Raw genomic sequence first — 21,476 nt, 5'->3', positions numbered from 1 at the left:
CTGAATGACCCGGTGCTGGCTGGAGGTGCACTGCGTTTATCATTGTTTCCTCCGCTCGGAAGGGAAAGCTGCAGGTAGGCTGATAAAGGGACTGAAAGGTTTGTCCGGCTTCTTTGGAGGTCTGTCAGCCCCTGCATGCTCTCTGCTGAAAGGCTGCTTGGTAATTCCCACTCTGCCTTTCCTATCCACGGGATAAGGTCTGTTTCGCTTTTACTCCATTGATTTAAGCATGCTGGTGTCAGAATAGCCTTGAGCACCTCCAGGCTTTGTGGGGGAGGACTCAGGGCTGGAACAGCAGCCAAAATTTAAAATCAGGATTAGTCTGTTGACATGCACATAAATCAAACAGCCCTCCTATCATAAATCTTTTCTGTGGATTTTTTTTCTGCTGCGGCGGTGAAAGCAGTAGGAGCGGTGCAGCAGCCTGGGCTTCCCAGGGTTGGGCTTCAATGTCAAGGCTGTTCTCCTTCACCCCAGGTGGCTGAATGCAGCTCTCCCCTTGGTGAGATCCCTGCAGAGGCTGTAGGGCTGCATGCTTTTTTGTTTCCTTCTTGTGGTTTTCTGACATGGTGCGGGTAGCATTTTTATTGTCTTCTGGGGGTGTCTTTTGCATGGTCAGTTCTTTGTTTCTGAGTCATCTGATTGGTGTTAGCTACATCTAAGACAGCGCTAAAAACTTCTAAGAAGTCCACTGTGCAAGAGGTCTCTGTGGGATACCCTAAGCTGAGGCAGGAGTGGGTAATTAATGCCTTGAGTGATTGTAGAGATGCTCAGGATTGGGAAAGAGTGACTGTGCGGCTGGCTTGCGATTTCAGCTTGTTTTCCTACAGCTCTTTGGTGTCTCCTGCATGGCCAGCAAGAAGCCAATGGGATATTCCAGCAACAGATACCTGTGCTGTGTATGCCGTGCTGTCAGGGCAAAGGAGGGGGCTTCTGCAGATGGATTTTAAAAACTGTACTTTTTATCACTGTAACATAACAGAGAGGTGTGCTTTGAACCACTTGGTGTGCTTGCTTATGGGGTTGCTTGTGAGCAATGAGGGGTCAGGCTGGAGGAGATGGATCCAGTTATGGTACTTCTAGGGGTGTTGAGAAACCCTGTTCTTCTCTGTTTTCTTCTCTGTTCCAATGTGTGAGTGCCTCTTTCCTCTTCTGAAATAATACCTTACTGTGTGTAAAGCTTTGTGTGAGATCACAGGGGTATGCAATCTGCAAACCCTGTAATTTGTTCGCTATATGCCACCCAGTAGCAAGAAAATTGCCCTGAAAAGATTAAGAAAACAGTGTCATGGCTCAGAGGAGCAAGGCATGTGCTTTTTGATAGGAGAGATAATAGAAGACTGTGGAATACTATGGTGATGGTGGGTGGGATATTCTCATGAACGTGTGTGTTGTCTCTCAGGCTGATGTTTTGATCTATGTTCTGTAGTACAAAGCGGTTTTCTCCTTTTTCCTTTCTTAAGGGTAACCAGGAGCCATCAGCAACTCCTGATGCAATGGTGCAGCCATTCACCACAATCCCATTTCCACCACCCCCACAGAATGGGATTCCCACAGAGTATGGGGTGCCACACACTCAGGACTATGCAGGCCAGACCAGCGAGCACAATCTGACACTCTACGGAAGCACGCAGCCGCATGGGGAGCAGAGCACGAACACGGCCAGCACGCAGAACGGATCTCTCGCAGTAAGTGCACAATGCTTTGGGGAGAGGCAGCCACTGATTAGATTGCTGTTTCTCAAGTGTGCAGCAAGCCAGCAGTAGACTTGAAAGGAGAGAATTATAAACAAAACGTGGCTTCTGATTTTCCATTACTGGGTTTCCCCTTTTGCATGTTCCCCTTGTAAATTGGTGCCTGCAGAGAACAGTAGTACTTGAAATCATGATCATGGTGATTTTACCATGGTGGTGTTGTCCAAAGACAGTCTCTGACAAAAGTGTTAATTACTTTGTGTTAATTGATGAATGGTTCAAATAGATGTGATGGAGGCAGATTCTGGAGGGTTGACAGTACAAAGAATTAGGGTGAGCACATGCATCTTAGGTGTAATCCCAATGTGGTTTTGTTTTCAGGAAGCTAACAGAGTAGAAAATTACTTTTCTTTGACTTTCTGAGGACAGCAGGGAACTTCAGGGAGCAAGGATAGGAGATGAGCTCTCGGTTACTGGTCATCCATTTGCCAAACCAAGATTTTCATCATCTTATATATTTTCTTTCTTCTTTCCATGGCCTGGAACTGGCACTGGGCAACATGCTGGCAGATTATCCCAGGAAAAGCTTTATCCACCCCTTAAGCCACTTGTTAAGACTTAACTTCCTAATAAAGAGCCTTATGGTGAGAGCCTTCAGCGCTCAGGGGCGGATTTAATCTGTTAATGCTTTCAGTTTTACTTGGAGTTGGTGTTTGGGTTGCAGAGATTATTTTTTTTCCCTGGTAAGTACTGAATGAATTCAATGCCAACAGTTGGAGGAACTGATAGTGCCAGCTCAAATGTTCATGGTTCCTGATGTGTGCTTCTGCTCCTTCTCCAGTGGGCAGTGGCTGCATGGTTGGCACCATTGATCATGACTTCAGTAAGATACCTTGGATTTCTTCCTGGGAATGCCACAACTTTGGCGTCTCGAAAAAGGACACGCTCTGTAAGGCACATTGCTAGTGCGAAAAAGGAGCTTAGGGTGCCTTGCTTGGCAAAAAAAGTAGATAAGGAAAGACCACACAGGAAATAAAACCAAGCGCTGATGCAGTGTGCAGAAATGCAAGTCATCATTTTAGCACCACATTGTCCTATACCGTTCCAGCACGTAAGATTTGGGTTGCCCATCTCCAGCAAACTACCTCAGGCACTGCCAGTTGGATGAAGAAGCTGGAAACAGGGAATAAAAAACAGGGCAGTGGCTTTCCCCCTGTGTGTTTGCTGTTCCCATCCTCGTCCAGAGCTTAAGAGCATTTCTTTTTAATGGAAATGATGTTAGCCTTGACCTTGGATGTAAGCTCTTGCCAGCCTTCCTGCTCCTCTTCCATATTAGGAGCCATCTCTGTGGCTCTGCAGGGCTGAGCTCTGTGTTTCATCAACTAATGCTGGCTCCAAGGAGCCCACAGCCTGTGGCTAGCCTGTGAGGAGGAACTGGGAGCCCATCTGTGTGGGAGGGAGTGTTGCTGGGAGACTGCTGGCAGGCAGTGGTGTTGCCAGGAGTCTGTGGAAGGAGCCTGACTGGCAGGGGGTAATCCAAGAAACAGGCTGAATAGCACACAGCACTTGTACTGGAAGCAGGTGTGCACGTCTGGAGTGACCGTTTGATGTGGTTAAAGACGTGCAAGCTGAGCATGCAGAGTCAGGCTTGTGGCCGTAGCTGGCTGGGAAAGGCTAAGGGCACACACAAGAGTGTTGCTGTGGCTGCTATGCCTGGAACTGATCAAACCCAGAGGATCCCAGATGGTGGCACATGAAGAAACCTGTGGGAGCAGGGGTAAATTGCCTCAACCAGGGGCTTTTCTCACACCAGACTTTCACATACACTTGGATCTTCCAAGTCTCTTTATCTTTCTGTCTAGTAGTCCTCTATGAAGTTATTTTGATTTTGTGGGGTGCCTTAGGAAGTAATTCCTTTTAACTTTTCTTCTCCTCAGTATGCTGATTAATGATGTAGGACTTAGGGGAAGCTAGAAGGCTCAGTAGTTACTCAAGTTGAAGAATGCTGTTAAAATACAGCAGAACAGGTTGGTTATTTAATCTAAAGCATCTACAGCTAATGCTAAGCATTTTGTCCATCTCGTGTGTTGGCTGTTACTTGTTTGACACACATGTTCAGTCTGTATGGACTAGACTGTTAGACTTTAAGGCATCTTCTCCTTTAACCATTTTACCATCTTGCTCAAACAGTACTGCTAACTTTAATAGAGCAAAAAGCTGTCATGGGTGAGGTATGAGCCTTCCCTCCCATTATTGTGACTGACAAGCACAGCTGCTGTCACGTGTGTGAAGGCGATACCCCACACTCAACAGCCAGTGGATTTTTTAGCTGCTGACTTGAAGCCTGTGCTCCCATGGGATGATTCAGAAATTCCTTCAGCTGGACAGATAAGTTCCCTGCTTGCTTTTAAGAACAAGGCCTGTGATTGGCAGGACAGAGGGAGATAGCAAAAGGTGTGGTCAGATAGGGACCTTTCCTGCTTTTCAGGCTGATAGCCTTTAGGATAACTGCAAAAGTAACAAAGAATGTGGGCGTAGCTTTAAGGTCACTAATAGAAAGAGGGCTTGATCTTGTTGGTCATATGTTACACAGCCATGTAATTTGGTCTGTAACAGGGTCCGTAAGACACAGGGTGGGAGCACCTTCTCATAGAAACTTGGCTAGCTAGCTAGAATGATTTGAGATTAGTGGTAGTGTCTGAGTGAAAATACAGTGGTCTGGAGCCTGAGGTCAAAGATCAGCAGTGAACTTACGTAAAATAAACTTTGAGAGTTGAAGTCCATGCCTTTCTACACAGACTAAAACCCTGAACAAAGGGGAATGACTGGTTGGTGTCATGAGCTGAGGATGAGCTTGGTTACGGAGGTTTGAATGTAGTGGAAAGCATTTGGAGTCTCAGGATTGGTGCATAGAAAAGAAATTGGCACAGCAGTTAGTGTAATACAAACAGCTTCATATTTTGGAATCTCTATTTTAGGACCAAGTCTCATCTGTGGGGCTTTGTTTCTTGCCTGGCATGTGGCAGGAAGACCTCTCGGTCTTCATGTCCAAGCATCTGTCCTTTCTCTTGATACTGTCCCAAAGCACAGCTGAAAGACCTGGATTCAAAATAGGCTGAGGTACAGGACCTTATTTGGCCTACTTGGTCTGCCTGTTGCAGCCCTTCTCTTAAACAGTTGACGCTCAGCATTTCACTTATTGTGCTGGGATGCCTGGTTTCTTCCCCCTTCCCCCTTCCCCCTTCTTGGTTTACCTTAGTGCTCTTATCCCTAATGGAAACACCCAGCACAGTTAGCTGCAAGGGGAGATGCTAATTAGGCTGCAGTACCTCTGGCAGCTGAGCTGATCTAAGAGATTCACTGCTGTCAGAAAGGAGAGATCTGGCTCCAAGTGCAAACTCCCACTCCTATTTACTGTCTCTGGCATTCCTTACGTGAGCCACTTTAATTCACTGACCTGGCAGAAAGCTGTCCAATTCTTTTGCTGGATTAATGAATTAGAGCAGCTCTTGGAGGGATCCAGCAAATGCTGTTGTTGCAAGGTAAGCGTGTGGAGAGCATGGCCAGAAGCCGAGAGCAATTGTCAGCTCTCTGCATCTCCTGGTACTCTACCCGCAGAGGGAAGATTAATCATCTGCTGAACTAAAAAGGCTTGCTTGATAGTAAATGCAATGCACTTACTACTGCAAGCTGATTATTCAACTTGTTTCTCTTGTTAATGTCAGAGGGAAGAATTTGTATGTCTGTATAAATTACGGAATGCAGCTGGAGGTATAGAAGTAGAGGAATAAGTTTATGTAAATTACTTCACATGAAAATGGCAGGTGCTGTCGCCTCCGTGTTACGTTGTCATGAACCAGTATAAAGTATTATTTAATTACAGAGCACCGTGTCTCTGCTTCTTGATGTGCTCTACTGAAATGTACTTAAATCATCTGCTATGCCATAAAGGAGTATTGACTTTCATATTCTCAAAGAAAACACCTTCATGGTGGGGGCCCATATGTGCCATGTTCAGAAGCAAGATAAGGGAAGGTGCTTGGTCATCTGGCCATGCATTGTACATCTAGCAAGGGCTTAGAAAGAAGAGAGCCAACACACCAACGATTCCTCAACTGACTTTTGCAACACATGGACAATGTTATAATGATGACTTCCCCTTGGGTATTTCTTGCCTAGACTGAATTTGCAGAGTTTTCCTCTGTAATTACTTTTCATCCCTTTAATAATTAAAACAATTGCTCATGTGATGTACTTCAGGTGAAGAATGTATTTAATGAATATCATTAGTTATTTTCTGATACTGCTAAGCAGGTAGACATTAGGAAGAACTAGCCTCAAATAAGTAGTTTGCTGCTGATTCTTTGGCCAACTCAGCTTAGAAATTGCTGTCTTGAGGTTGCAAACCCTGACATTTAACATCAAGAGTTTGCTTTGAATATGAGGCAGATTGTCAGCACTTGCAGACTTGTGTCTAGTGAGGCAGATTTGAAATGAGAAATAGGAAATAAATCAACAAATACCATTACGTTAGAGTATATAGCTGTGGTAATTCTGCTTATCTCTCGAAGGTTTTAGCAGATCTAGCAGAAGTACAGGGAAGGATAAAAGTGATGATGAAAGGGATGTCGCAGGTTTTTTATGCGAAGAAATGAAATCTTCACTTACAGAAAGAGCTGTCAGGACTAAAAGTATATGACAAGTACATAGAAGATTGTTTGGTAAGGTGACTAAAATATGGAGCTTTCCCATTTTCACTTACTAGGATGCAAGTGGGAAATAACTGGCTGCCATGTATGGAAAAAAGAGCAGGGTTTACTACTTATTTTTTCATATAATGAAGAAATTAGCATTGCAGCTCTTGTCCATGGGATGCTTTGCAAGTTGAGACATGAGCTGGCTTAGTTTGCTGGAGAAAAGTCAGGGAGCATTTGCCCAGTTCTGGTGTCCTTCCACAGATGCCAAACATTTGGCTGCTGTTAGAAACAAGATAATGGGATGGATGGATCTTAAGTCTGTCACTGTGTGACAGTTCTTCTGCCACTGTTGATGGAGTGGTTGACCACTAGCTTGGGAAATTTTGCTCTCTCTTTCACCTTGTCAGAGCATCCCTGTTTTGTGAGGAATGGGCTGGAACTGCTCACAAAAGATTTGACAATCTGACCAGCAGAGCAGGCCTTTCAGGGGGCTCCATTTCACCACTTGATTGAGAGGGAAAAGAAAAAGCACTAAAGAATTTCTGGTTAGAAATAGCCATCTTTGAGTTGAAAATGTTACTGGACATGTTGGAGGTATTGTGCAGCACAGCAAAGCTCCCTATGTGCTTTCCTATGTTAGGTTTGTGTTCTGTGAGGTATGTCTGTAATGAGGAAAGTGAATAAAATTACTTAACCTTCCTAATGTCTGAAAATAGGTGACTAACAAAAAGTATATATCAGAAAAAATATGCCACAAATTCACCTGACTGTGTGAAAAATAGTAAAAAGCCTTATAGCAGTTAAGTGGTATGTTCTTAGAATTTTTGGTTCTGTTTTTTTAGTATACAGAATATTTTGGATGATAGTTAATTGTGCCAGTAAGTAGTGTCCAATTTTTTTAATATAGGACTGCTAGCATCTCTGAAAACCAAGTACATGGATATAAATGTAAAATTGATGTTGAAAAGTGATGTTGAAAAGTGATAATTAGCCATAAGGTCTTCTGTCTGCTGAACAAGTGTTTAAGCAGCTAAAGTTCCCATGGCATTTGCTATTGGATGTGTGGGACCTCAAACCGACGTTAGTAGAGTGTGGTGGGGAAGGAGATAGATTCTGTGTCTAGAGCCTAATTCTTCTCTTGTTTTGCCATGAAACCTCCTCAGTGGGTATCTGTTCATTTGTGAGTGACTGGTTTTTTTAACACAGGTTCTTCACTAGAAGTTGTAGAGATTTTTCTACGTTATCTGTGCTCTGCTTCATTGTGGGAAGATTGCCTTCTCCCAGTTGTTGCTTTCGGTCCTTGTCTCCACAGTTCTTCAAGCTCTTGATCCAAACAAGGTTGGATGTTTGGTTTTGGCTTTTTTTGGATCCAAGAGTGATTGAGGAGCAGTGGAGTGAGCACAGTCTGTCTCCTAGATTTTGTAAGCCACCCAAATCCCCTTTTAAATATAGTTATTAGTTACAGTTTGTATTTTGTAAATATTTTCTTTGCAATGATTTATGGCTCTTAACCTCCTCAGTATGATTCACAACGTTTTGGACCGCCTGCTTCCTGGGGGAGAGAATGGAGGGTTGGTTTTTGTTTGTCTGGAACTTGGATCTGAAGCGGTTCCAGTTCTAGAAGCAAGTGGGAGATGGAAACAGAATGCGCTGGGTATTAATAATCTCTGTGTTGGTGTGTTGCACCATGTCTGCCTCGCCGGGAAGGCATCCCTCTGTCTCGCCACACAGATGAGATCTGCTTGGAGCTCAGGTGGGGCTGGAGCCCTGCCTCCCTGCTGCTGAGGGCAAATCCTCAGCAATTGCTTGTTCACCTGCATTAGGATAGAGACCAGTTGAGAAGTGGGAAGGTGGTTGTAGAGCTGCCCCCAAACCTTTTGGAACACTCTCATGTTTCCAGGTGTCCTCCTCCGCTTTTACATGGCTCTCTGCACAAGTGTAATCTGTGCTTTTCTTTGCAGCTGCCTCTTCTTGCTTAGGGTTTCCTTGCTGCTGGCAGGTGTAAGAGAAGCTGACCTAGGGGCACAGGCAGCAAGGAGTTAAAAGTGAAGCACATGCTTTGCTGTCCAGAGCTCTGATGTGCTTCTCAGTGACCTTGAGCAGAGCTCAGAGCATTCCTGTGCAGGCATGAATGGCATTATCACCTGCATCAGTGCATGGTACACAGGCTGTGCTGAGGAGGTGCAGTGAATCCAGTACTGTTCCTGAGTGTGAGACCTTTGCTGCAGCATGTTTGCATTGCCCGATGAGAGGCATTGGGACCTAGGGAATGTGTATTAGTGCCCTTCTGGGCTGGCTCTCTGGAGAAGGGAGAGGTCTCTTTCTTCACTGGGAAGTGCTGACACGAGGCCAGGAGCTTGAGCGCCCTGTGGGGAAGGAGTCAAGGTGGGGAGTGAGCACTTGGTGAAATGAGGGCTTTCATCATCTGGTTTGGTCAGGGTAGCACAGCTGCCGGGCTCTGTTGTGTGGTGCCTGAGAACAGGCTCCAGGCCCTTCCTTTCATCTCCTTCCTAATGAATTAAGCCAAGGAATAACTGTAAAAGGAAAAAAAAAAAAAAAGATCTGAAGAGACTGGTTTTTTCATTTACGTTGTAGTTGAATGTGTGGCAGTGGACAGATGTACTGAGCTAATGTTACAGTGGTGGAAAGTTCAAATCTTACCTTAGGGTCATGAATGATAGAGATGAGGGAGCTACAGCATAGAGAATAAGATATTTAATTTTATACTAATACTGAAAAATTAGGCTATGTGAAAGTATGAAAAGTGTTTGGAGTCTCTCAGTGGAGTTAAAAACGTAAGAGTGGACCAAGATCCCTTTTTCCTTCTATCATTTCTTCTCTTTGAAGCATTTGTCTCACTGTGCACGTCTCACGTGCTGCAGAATGACTCCTGTGTGGCAGCAGCTCTCTGCCATATGCGGGAACAGCTGTGAGTGCTTTTGAGCAGGCCACTGTACATGATACATTGCACCCTTGGTAAAGGAGTTCTGCCCTCTGCCTGGGAGAAAATGGATGGGAGAGGAGTGCAAACAACATTCTGGCTTCCTCCCCTCTGGAAACACCAGATCCACTCCTGTGCAACCTATATTTTAATGTAGCTGTCCCTTTTAGCAGGAGTATTGGTGATTTTTGGGAGTTACTTTGGAGTACTTACTTGCAGGTGTTGTATGCAGTGGTGATAGATAAGCTACTCCTGTGCTTTGTCCTTCTTGGACAAATTTGCCCTGAGGAGCAGAGGACTCTGATGGAGGCATAAAAATAAAACCACTAAGTAGCTTGGTGTGATTTAATTGCAAGCCAGCTTCATTGATTCCTCCCCTAGGGTGTACTCTCTGAGTTTGGAGAGCCTTTTTGTCATAGAGGTGAGGGAAGGAGAAGAGGTCGAACATGCAGGGGACAGCTTTTGGATAAGATCAAAAGGAAATTTCTGAAATTTTTCTCCAAAATTTGATGTTTGGGGGGTGATTGAGTCTTAGACAAATAAAAATGCTTCATTCTACAAGACCTCTCCTGAGACTTGCACAGCTATGTGAAGTAGACATATTTGTCAGGGCAGTGTTGTCATTCTTCCTATCAGAGATAATTTATGTTAACCAGATCAAACATGTTTTGTGTTGCATGCCCAGCTCTACTGAAATGAAATGGAAAGCTGTCACTGCTCTGTTCAGCATGGCAAGACCCCAGTGCTCACTGTTTGCTTGCTCTTGTCTTTGTATATACACTTGCCTTGTAATCAATATGCGAGTTCAAGGTCATATCTTAAGTGGTATTTCTAGGCAGAAGATATTTTCCTAGTGTTGCCAATTGAGTTTGTCTGTGAAGACATGTTTCCAAATGTTTGTGAAGTGTTGTATACTGAATTATGTGCAGAGCAACCTAGCAAGTCCAGTCAGTGGTTGGGGAATTGGTGTGGGCAACTCCCCTCAGGTTTCTTTCATCTTTGGTACACAAATTGCATATTTAAAACAGGAGGAAAGAAGGACCCAAACCAGCAAAAACCTCAGCCCTTACATCTTTAAGGCCCACATGTTTTCTTGGAAGTGCCTTAAAAAGACTGACTCTTAGCAATTACAGTCCTTGCCTTATTGTAGGACTTCTTTTTACTTGATGGGTTAAGGAGGAAGTCAGGATGGCATCTAAAGAGTTGAAACGACACTTTAAAGTGCATCACACGGGTAGTCAAAGCTTAACTCCTGGGAGTCTGAGGCAAGCAGCAGGAGACAGAGTGAGTGGGTGGGTGCTCTTTGAATACCTTGGCCTGTCAGTGAATGCAGTTGGAAAGGGACAAGAGCAATAAAACCGACTAAATTGTAGTCTGCTTTGTTCTGTGGCTCTGAGGTTTTGAGGTCATCTTTCTGACTAAAGTGTGAAAAATGCTATTTTCTCATCAAGCCATTTTGCAAAGGGGCCTTGCCTTTATATCTGGTGCTGTGCTCAAATTTTAGCTCTTTTCAGTCTAAGCTCACACAAGCAGCTGAGGTTCTGTTCCCTACTTTTCTCCTGCCAGTAATCTCTGTGCAGGCATTAGGACTCTCGTCTGGCACACAGATCTCCCTTTTCCCTCTGCCTGCTTCTTGTACTTTTTCTGTGAGCAAATACCCCTGGTGTACCCCTTGACCTCTCTTTGCCATGCCAGTCAGCACTTGAGAGCAGTGGAGCAAATTGCCTTTCTTAGCTGTGGAATTGGTAGCAAAAAGCAGGACTTGGAGTTTTTGTAAATCTTGCAGTGGTGATGACTGTTTCCTGTTCCTGGGCTCACTTAAATGTATGCAAAAAGTTAATCAGAGACATCCGTAAGCTGTTCCTATATGGATTTTACCATTTAATTATAGACCTTCTTTTAGGGTAATGTTTCTCTGAAGGGAGCTTGACAGAGCAGATGCCGTTATGCCTCGGGATGCACTTCTGGTATTGGCCCAGTGAAGAGCTGCCACTTCAGCTGTGGGATTTTGATGATTGCATGAACATCCTGCCACATGAGATTAGAGTGGCGGTGCTACCTCCCAGCTCCAGGATATGAGAGATCCGTCTCTTCATTAGAGCTTTCATATGGTAGCGGCTGAAGTGAGGAAGAATGGGCTAAAAGAGAGAAGCAATTTAAGAAAACCAAAGACAAATCTACTAAGCTGGAAGGTGATAGGAGGGGAGGGAGGCTGAGATCTCATTAGTGTTTACTCATGGAAAGGGTGGGGAAGAACAACAGATCGATTGTTAAGTGCTACTGGGTTTATCAAAATAATTGCCAGGTGCTAGATGGCTCCATTGCAAGTGCAGTGCTGATACCTTAGAAGGGGTAGACAAGACACATGAAAGGAAATTGTGTGATTTCTGCTCATGCTCACACTTTTGTCTTTTCTGATTTCAGCAGACAGAAGGAGGGGCACAGACAGATGGACAGCAATCACAGACACAGAGCAGTGAGAATACTGAGAGCAAATCCACTCCAAAACGACTTCATGTGTCTAACATTCCCTTCCGCTTTCGAGATCCTGACCTTCGGCAGATGTTTGGGGTAAGTTATGAGCACCTCTTCAGGCATGGCAGATTCTCCTCCTCCACAGGTGGGACACCTGGTGCTGTGTATTTGTGTGAATGAAAAGCCCTTCCCCCTCAGTTTAGTCAGCACACTATAATATATTTGCAGGAGTAGAACAATTGGTAGTGTTTAACTTAGCTGGTTAATACACATGAGAACTATAACAATGGTCTTCCTATTAAGATGTTCAGAGAAACATAAAATGGTTTGGGTTGGAAGGGACCTGAAAGATCATTCAGTTCAAACACCGCTGACATGGACTGGTACATCTTTCACTAGGTGTGTTTAAAGCTCAATCCAGCCTGGCTATGAACACCTCCAGGGATGGGGCATACACCACTGCTTGGGGCAACCCACAGCTTCTCTGAGTAGCAATGTTCACTGTAACTGTAATTGGTTTGGGAAAAAAAACCAAACCAAAATGAAACTTTACCTTATTTCTGAGTAAAGGCCAGGATTAAACACTGACTTGCAAAGCTCTGTTTTTCAGTTGCATTAGAAGCATGTTGAAGTATTTCTTTCCTCATGATCTATTTCTGTGATGAAAGATGGCTGCAAACAATTTGCCAAGCAGTGATTGCATGTGGAAAAGCTAGTGCAAGTCAGATGGTATTTTATATTGTGTATGATATACCTTCCATTGCTTTTGACCACATAGTTTGTCTTCCCTAATCCTTGGATGCTATTCATGATTCTTGATTTATAAGCTCTTTGAGGAAGAATTTGTTTATGTGAGTTCACGTGGTGACTCTGTCCATGTGAACATGGATAAATGAGCTAGATGTCTCATGACCTAACCTTCAGGTGAAGTCATCTATATGTCATGTCATCATCAGGGAGTATTTGACTTGTTGATATAATATGATCCGGGGTTGATGGCATGTTTTAAAGTCTTCAGAAATATTTATTATTATTTATGAAGTTAACAGCTGCTGCCTTTTTAAGGTGCAGTCCAGTGAATGGAAGTCAGGAAAGCCCAAAGCTCTTGTCACTTTAGGCTTAGGGTGTATACCTTGGTCCTCACTTACAGCAGCTGCTTCTCCAAATTCTGCAGTATTTCTGTTTCAGTTGTTGCATCTCCTGAGCCATCTCTGGTGTGGGTGTGTATGCCTGCACAAAGGCACACGCTCACATGCAGAGTAGTGGTGCAGTATTGTAAATGTGTCTAATTCATGGACTTCAATGCTGTAAATGAGAGAAGAATTTGGCTTATCTGTCTGTAGCTTGGACAGTCCAAAAGGAATAAAGCAGTCGTCAAAATGCAGAAAGGCAAGGCTGCTATTCAGAGGGACCTGGCCAGGCTGAAGAAATGGGCTGAGGGAAATGTTAATGTATTCAACAAGAGTGAATTTTCAGGCTTTTCATCATACTCAACTTTCCATCAACCAGGCCCCCCAGTCCCTTTCTGCAGCACTGTTCTCCAGCATCTCATTTTCCAATCTGTCAGGACATCCAGGTTGCCCCATGCCAGGTGCAGAATCTGGCACTTGTCCTTGTTAAATTTCATATGGTTGGTGATTGCCCAACCCTCTCATTTGTCTAGGTCTCTTTCCAGGGCCTCTCTGCCTTTGATTTATCAATTAGATAATGGGAAAATGTTAGGTTTTTTGTGAGGATGCTAAAATAGTGGAACATGTTGCCCAGATGGGTTGTGGAGCCTCTATCCTTGATGGCATCCGACTTGACTGGACACAACCTGGCCAAAAAGATCTCATTGTACCTGCTGTGAGCAGGGGATGCACCAAATGACCTCTGGAGTCAATTCCCAGCCAAAGCCATGGATCTGTGATTCTGTTGCAAGAGGCCTGGGTTTGCTTCCATGTTGTTCATACCTAGATTATTGTTATACTCTTGATGCCTGTGGGAATGTTTTCAGAATTAAACTCATCTGGCAATCTGTGATTGCTGAATCTTCTGCTGTGCTTTGTGGTTTTTCCAGCCTGCTTCTTGCTGTTGCAGGGCTGTGCAGCAGGCAGTTCTGTCCTGTTTGGACAAATGCTTGCTGAAATCACAGCCAGTTCTTGGACCACCTGCTCCAGTCTGTATTTATCACGTCCTGCTCTGTGCCATGGCTGCTCCCCTCTCCTGGGAGCTGCGTCACTTACCTAAAGTGTTCCCCATTACTGTCCCTTCTCCTGGGACTGGTGCTTAATTGACAGCTAGCCCTTTTCACACTTGTTCACCTTGATGCTTTTCTGCCATGTGCTCCTGGTGTGGGAGACATGGGTGAGATGGAATTACGAGGACATCCTTGTCTTGGTGGCTCTTGCCTATGCTTTGCAGGTTGAGACGCCTAGGCAGTTTAAATTAACTGCTGTCCTAAGAAGTGACTTGTAGAAAATGCACTCTAACTACTTGCTTTAAGATTTCTTCTCCTTTTTTGGGCCTACATGGTGCCCTTTTTGTGCATAGGAGGGATGGGGAATAATGCTATATGAATTGGTTTTGGGTGTTCCTCTGGTGTTTATTTTTTCTCTAAATATGATCTAAAGTTCCAGCACATTGATGTGATTTTAACTGGGTAAATGATATATTCCTTGTAAAACCTTTTGGTAGTTCACCTGGCCCTGTGGTTGCTGAGAGTTATGCCTGCCAGCAGAGCGTTCATCTTCTGGGACACATGACACCCCAAGTGCCATTTTTCTGTAATAGAGAACTTTGCTACTTTGCCAAGGAAATAATGAATGATTCTTGCACATCTTCCCTTTTCTTTCAGTGCTGCCTCTCTCAGCATGCTCATAGCCTCGAGCAGGAGAGCATGTTCTCTGAATCCTGCTTGCTCCTATTTCTTTTTCAGAATCAGGATGCTTTCCTTTGGGTGACTCACTGAAACCTACCCTTACTCCTAAAGGGGACTCATGGTTGTCTGAGTCTTCAGCTGTGACTAGCCTGTAACCCCCATCTTCTCCCTCTCCCTTCTGTGTGTCAGGTCACATCTCCTCAACGTCATATCTGAGAGACTCAAAATCCTTGCCTGGAGTGATTTTCCCAAGCTACTGTACAAAGAGAGAAATTGGGTAGACAGTAAAGCCATGGAGGAAGAAATAAATGTGATGGTAGGGAGGGAGTAAAGAAGTCCCCTCAAGGATGGAACAGCATGCGAGAGGTCAGCCCAGTCCTGGGGCACAGAAAATATCTAATGCTTTTGTCCAGACTTGAGTAGAGGTGGACTTGAGACATGTTGTCCCATGTGTGATTAAATGCATATTACATAATGCTTTCTAAACCTGCACCATTTGGCAGAGCTGCACTCGTAAGGATTTCTTAACAAGTTCAAATTATTTGGGTTCCGACGGTCTCTCAGCCATAATGTGTTTCTAACAGGTCCTTGAGATATCCTCAGGAAAAGACTGAGGATTTCCTTTATATATATGCATCTTGCAGGGAGATGGTCTGCTTAAAACAGGTAATATTTACTTTACATTTCATGAGGCCAATGAAAAGACTTCCAGAAAGCTTCTAGAAGGATTTGGTAGTTTTTTAATGCACACAGTTCTGCACCCACTGTGGAATAAATCAATAGTTGACCTTGTTCTTGCAGATAAAGAAGAGTTAATAGCTGACCTGAAGTCCCACCGTTGCCTAGGTACCGGTGATTGTTATTTGTCTGTATTTGCTTTGTGCAAACAGAATATGGCATCAGGCAGCACTGTAAGGAGCTTTAGAATAGTCTGTTTCTTGGAGTTTAAACAATTGGCAGGATAACTGCCCAGGAAGGTACCTTTAAAAGGGAAGTATTAATGGAAGCCATAAAGTATTCAGCAGCATCATACTGATGGCCAGGAAGGCATGACTCCACAGTTGGGGAAACTGTGGTAATAAAACTCAAAACATTCTGCACTTTAGGCAAGGAGGAGGAAGTAAATAGCAGTGAATATAGGTGCAAACTTCAGCAAAGAAGCAGGTGAGAAATGAAATGTGCTAGTCATGGAGATACTGGCGACCTAAGTTTAGAGAACCCATCAGGTTTTTTACATGCAAAGATAAAAGGTCTGTGTATGGGTACAGTATAAAATCTGGAGGTAGTTGTGTGTTTTTGGGGAAAAACCCCACAAACAACAGCAAAACAAAACATGAAACAGGGCAAAAACAACCCCCAACTGATTGTGTTTAGAATTTAAGAGGGGTTATTTTTACCTTATCTGGTTTTCTACATAATTAATAACAGAGAAGGATGAGACAGTACTCACTAATATTTGAAAAACAGCAGATCTAGATAAGGTATGTCCAACAATAATAGCCAAAGCAAGGAGTTCATTATTCATCAATACTAATTTTTTAAGGCAATTCTTGTAAGCTAGGGGAGTTGCAGAAGGGTGGAACACGCCCACCAAGATTCACTATTTTAAAAAACTTAAAAGGGATGACCCAAAGAGCTGAGAACTATTTATCTGTATGTTGATCCAAGATAAAAATAATTTTGGAACATTTTAGAGAAGCTTATTAGAATCTGAAAAAAACATGCTGGTATCTATTTAGCAGAACTTTGTAATATACATCTTTGCAGACAAATGCTGTCTTGTCTATTTTGACAAGATTGTACAAAGCAATACTGATAGAGTGAAACATTGCTCAACCAATTGAATTTCTCCAAGTGACCAAATTTTAAGAAAAATAGTACTTATCTCAAGCACAACACACATTAGAGGGATTAAAAACCTCTAATGATAGATAATAAAAAGTAGTAGTTACTTGGGAGATAGCTGTGATCAAGACTGTTTCTATTGTCAATTTCCCCAGGGATCTGTTTCCATTGCTGTCTTGTTTAGTATCTGTATCAGCCCATGGAGATGGTACTATTAAAACTTTGCCAGTAAGGTTTGCAGTTAGAAAACTATTTGAGGAGGAGGAAAGTGACAGATAAGGTTACTGTTAGAGAATGAGTAGATATGCCTGGTTGACTGATGATAAATCCAACAAAAACGTGTTTGATGCAGCTCATTGCAGAGCACCGAGTACATGGGAACTGGACCGTGCTCCTGAGATGGAAAGCTTTCTTTGGAAAACACTGATTTGGGAGAGTACCAGTGATTGTTGAAGATAGTTGCTTCAATAATTCAAAGGGCTTATCAGGTTGAAGGAGGGATGTGATCTTGCTCATGTTCCAAATTGAAAAGACTGTGACTCCATAATTTTATTCAGTTTTGAGATCAGTTTAAGACTAAAAGAAATAAACTAGGACTTGGAAGGTGATTGATTTTTTTTTTAAACTTGCTAAGATATTAGGTACATTATTTACTCAGCTTATTAAAAAGAGATGTTAGGAGATGGTAAGTAATTTTTATACAAATGCTTAAATGTGGGTAATACCTGCTGACAAGGGGTTTAGGTCTTGTTTAGGGTCGTAAGATTTTCCAGTTGGAAGCTGAGATTTAGCACAATTCCCCTTGAAATATGAAAAAAACCTCATAGTCATTGAGGTTTATTTGAACAATGGAACAGCTTACCAGGGAGAAGAAGAGTTGCCATCAGTGTTAAAAACAAATTAGCAACTCTTTTTTCAGAATCTAACTATCCATTTTCTGAGAGACATTCTTTGGCTAATGTGTGCAAGGCCCCTGACATGATGGCAGTCATGTTCTCCTACACTGGTGGTGGGATGTTCCCTTCCGTTCTGGACTGTGTATGCAGAAGAAAGTTGATGTCTCCCCTCGACATATTTCTAGTCCTTTCAGCTTTGTGCTCTGATAGTGTCTGTGCTTGCACCTCATGGTTTGTAGCTTCAGCTCTTCCCTTTCATGCTTCAAGAAGCTGTTGTCCTCCCAGTGTAAAATTGGCTGGGGTAGTCTGGTCATTTCTGGACTTTTGAGCTGGATGGACTTCAGATTCTCCTGGTGAAGATAGAGGCAGGGTTGAACAGCCTTCAAGAGGAAGATCCTTCTGTTCCCAAACTGAATCTGGAATTGTCTCCACGACAACAAGCAAGTGGATTGTTTTGGTAGTTCATATGGATGAGCATTGCACAAAATCTTTCTTGCCTGTTGTGAGAGCAGCAGTACAAGGAGTCAGAATTGATGTTTCTCAGAATTTACTGTGGTGAAATGCTCTTCAGTTAAGGGTAAGATAAAACAAAGGGCTATGTTGATGAGGGTTGCAGATTAAGGTGGGTTAGCACAGTACAGGCTGTGAATTTTTGCAGACTCTGGCTTCAAATGGAGACCCTGCTTTTACTAAAACTTGCTCAGTCCATAGCTAGTACTTCTGGACTGTTAGCTCTTTCTGCTGGGGAGCATAATCAACCCAATTGATGAAGAGGTTTTGTGTGTTATCAGCTACAACAGTAATAACCCATGGATGTTTTCTGTAAAGGTGACTATTATGTCCCATTTAATTAATTTCAGTTAATGAAGTTATTCATAATGTCATTTATTACAGGTGACAGAATGGTAGCCACTGTTTTTTACATTGTAAAAGGATGACATTCAGGCAGGTGATGTTATCCTTTTTCTTCTCTAAGCATAATTCATATTGCTACTGCAAGGTTCTTTATGATGTATCTACTACTTTGTATGACCCAAGCTACAGAGTTCTGCAAGCTCACATACTTTTGGAAGCTCTTGCAGCCCTCAAATCTTGGCCTCTGAGGAAATGTTTTGTCACTTTGCACTTCCTGAAATATCCTGGTGGATATAATTTCTCATCCAACTTCATTCTGGTATCAAGAGAGCAAAACACCTCCATAAGCCTATAGTTTGAGGCTAAAGCAGTAACAAATTAGACTACAGCTCTTTGTCAGCAAGAAGTTGATAGAATTTTAAGTCTGTATTTGCCAGTAAATACATTGAAATGCAGAAGTAATTAGTGATGCACAGGTATTGGCAATGGAAGAAGTACTTGTTTAAGTGTTAAGGTCTATGGGTAATAATATGATAAAGCAAGAAGCTCTGACCTGCAGGTGTTGATGCACTGGGCCCAAAGTATAGCAATGGCACACGTGCTTAAGGGGACTCTGCTTACTGCGTGCATCGGACACCCCAAGGAGGAGATTCTGTCTTCTAGATATCAAGATGTATTTTAGGTTTTTCATCTCCTGGTACTACAGGCCACCAATAGCATGTAACAAGTCCCATGTGCCAGTATTGGAGAGCAAATATTCTGGCATAAAGTAGTCTCTCTGTGGCTTTTCTTGTTTCCAAGCACTCCCTGTGATGACAGTGAGCCCCTGTCACTGGGTGTGGCTTTGTTCTTGCTGGTGTTGGCTAGAGTTATAAGAGGTGCTGCTGATTATATTGATGTGTTTCACCTGGGTGTTTTCTGAAACCACCTTTCAGAAAGGACTTGTGTGCCCAGTGCTGCTTGAACATTGTGCTTTTTCTGCATGGCCATGCTGTGCAGGGGTGCTTGTGCCCCTGCAGCTGCCAATAGCTCTTGTATTGTCTGTCTTACTCTGAGAAAGCTCTCTGCTATCGACTTCTGTACTGACCCTCTGTTGGAAGGCAGTGATAACTGGATCATACATTTATCTAAGATTTTTTTAGATTTTCTTATGAGTTACTAGGTGGGTCTGCAGCAAGGCTGTGCTGAATGTCATTCAGTAAACAGTGTTATGCAGTAGTTGGATTTAATTGGATAAAAGGTCTGGGTAAAATTACATGGAGTTGTCTTTTATTGACCCAGCTTCATATGGATTCAGTCTACATGCTAAGTACTCTCAAATTGATTTTGGAATGTATGCTGCTTTTGTGGGCGTGGGTCCAAGTACCCTTTTCTACAGCACCAGTACCAGGTTACACTGCAGTCACACCTCTGGGGAATGGCACAAAGCAGGACAAGGAGCTGGAAGGGTAGACCTGGAAGCTAGACTTATGTTACAATCTCTCTCTGGGTGGTGGCCTGCAATAATGTTCTGCCCCATCTCACTGTTTTGTGTGAAAATCTTTTATTTGGGATTTAGAGAACAAAAAATGACTGAGAAACTGTGTTCATCATCGTGTTTTGTTTTGGTTTTTTTTTTCCTGTGATGGCTGTAGTCTGTAAATCCTGTTAGAAATCTGCACTCTGTCTGGCTTCCTGTAAAGTCTGGTTTCTCAGAAATGTGTATTTTTTTGGGCAATAGCTCAACCCTACTAAGGGCTGCTTGGTGCTTGTTCATTATCTGTTCACTTGGTAAAATGTGGTAGTGCTTTGGTTTATAAATCCTTGATGCTTCCATCTTCCTGTCAGCAAAGCATAGTGGTGTAGCTTGGCTGACATGGGTTGGCCCCATTGCTTGAAGAGATGTGACTCAGCTCTGATTGAGGAAGTTGGTGTGCTGACAGTATACCTCTGGCAGACCACGCTCCCATAACTAAGCACTGACTAATACACAGGATGATGGAGCCAGTTGTGCTCAGCTGAAATTATATCCCATGGAGCTGGGACCTAGGAAAAGGACTCTCTCTGTAGCATGGATCTATCCTGCTTATAAAATGCTCTTGCTCATGTCCCTCATGAGGATTCGACAGGATGTCGATTTCTTGGCTATTTGAATGTTGACCATCTTTAAGAATGGACTGAAATGAAGTTCAGATAGCTCACTAGGACACTGGACTCCTGTCTTAGTGAATTTTGTAGGGCTTGTGAAACTGCTTGGACATTTAGAGTTCTCTTGTAGGGATAAGGCTGTCACATGATGTCTCTCATTATCTTTTGTTGTTCCGTGATTTCTAGAGAATTTGCCTTGTAGTCCCTGTTGTTTGCATCTTCAGGATTAAGTTATTTGTCTGGCACATTTTGGAGCTGATTTTGAGAGCCCTAGACAGGCACAGGAGTCAGGGCCAGCTGGAACAGAGCACATAGGAGGGGCCCTACCAAATTGTCAGTGCCTTGGAAGACAAAAGCTCTCTAGTGCCAGATCTCTCAAATTTATTATGTTTAATGTAGCTGTGGCCTCAGCTGGAAAAATCTGTTGCCTTCATGACATCTGTGTGAAAAGAAACACACAGCATGCATCTCTTTTCTTGCACAATGCCTTTGCAGCTATGATGAGGTAGATTGTATTCAAGCAAGAAGATTAGTTTCTGGTCACAACTCCTGTCTGTTTGTATCTTTATGCCTCTTAAAAACTGTTACTTCCAACACTCCCTGCTACCATTGTAGAGGATCTGATTCTCATTTACCTGCTTTACCACAAATAACTAAAAGCTTGTCAAGTTCATTCCAGGGAAGAGACCAGTAAGATAAAACAAGATTCTATAGCTCCTTTGCCGTGGCATGACTGGAATACCATGTGTGTGTGTAATTTCCCATCACATGGTATGTGTGAGCGCAGTTCATGGAGGTGGCTGCTTGCATGACCTGATGTGGTAAGGAGTGCTGGCCTCTTGGTCACATAGTAAGCTTTCTAAATCATGGTGGGGAGAATTGGAGACAGGTAGCCCTGCAATACCTTCTTCAGAGGCTGTGCAGAGTTCTAAGTAGAAGTTCTTGGTAATCATTGAGTGAGCCAATCAAGTCTGTGAGCTTAGTGATTCATGTCTTCAGGGTTAGAGATTAGAGAGTTAAGTCCTCATGGATGACTTAAGCATGGGACTTGTTTTATTTGGCCAGTCGCTATGTCTTTTGAACAAT

At 43.2% G+C, this 21,476-nt stretch overlaps 1 protein-coding gene across 18 annotated transcripts in view; it reads left to right on the top strand.

The window, feature by feature from the left end:
- RBFOX2 (RNA binding fox-1 homolog 2) overlaps positions 1–21,476 on the top strand; it is a 170,484-nt gene that overhangs the window by 108,229 nt on the left and 40,779 nt on the right. For all 18 annotated transcript variants that reach the window (XR_012579996.1, XR_012579997.1, XR_003380731.2 and 15 more), the window contains 2 exons: positions 1,464–1,688; positions 11,757–11,903. Coding sequence is in view for 15 of the 18 variants with exons in the window: in XM_074539327.1 (XP_074395428.1) it covers positions 1,464–1,688; positions 11,757–11,903 (372 nt within the window). In the remaining 3 variants the exon portion in view is untranslated. The remainder of the gene's footprint in view (positions 1–1,463; positions 1,689–11,756; positions 11,904–21,476) is intronic.

The sequence above is a fragment of the Zonotrichia albicollis genome, chromosome 4 (assembly GCF_047830755.1).
Source record: "Zonotrichia albicollis isolate bZonAlb1 chromosome 4, bZonAlb1.hap1, whole genome shotgun sequence".
Lineage (NCBI taxonomy): Eukaryota > Metazoa > Chordata > Aves > Passeriformes > Passerellidae > Zonotrichia > Zonotrichia albicollis.
Note: the sequence above shows the minus strand (reverse complement) of the source record. Positions and strands in the feature narration are given on the sequence as shown.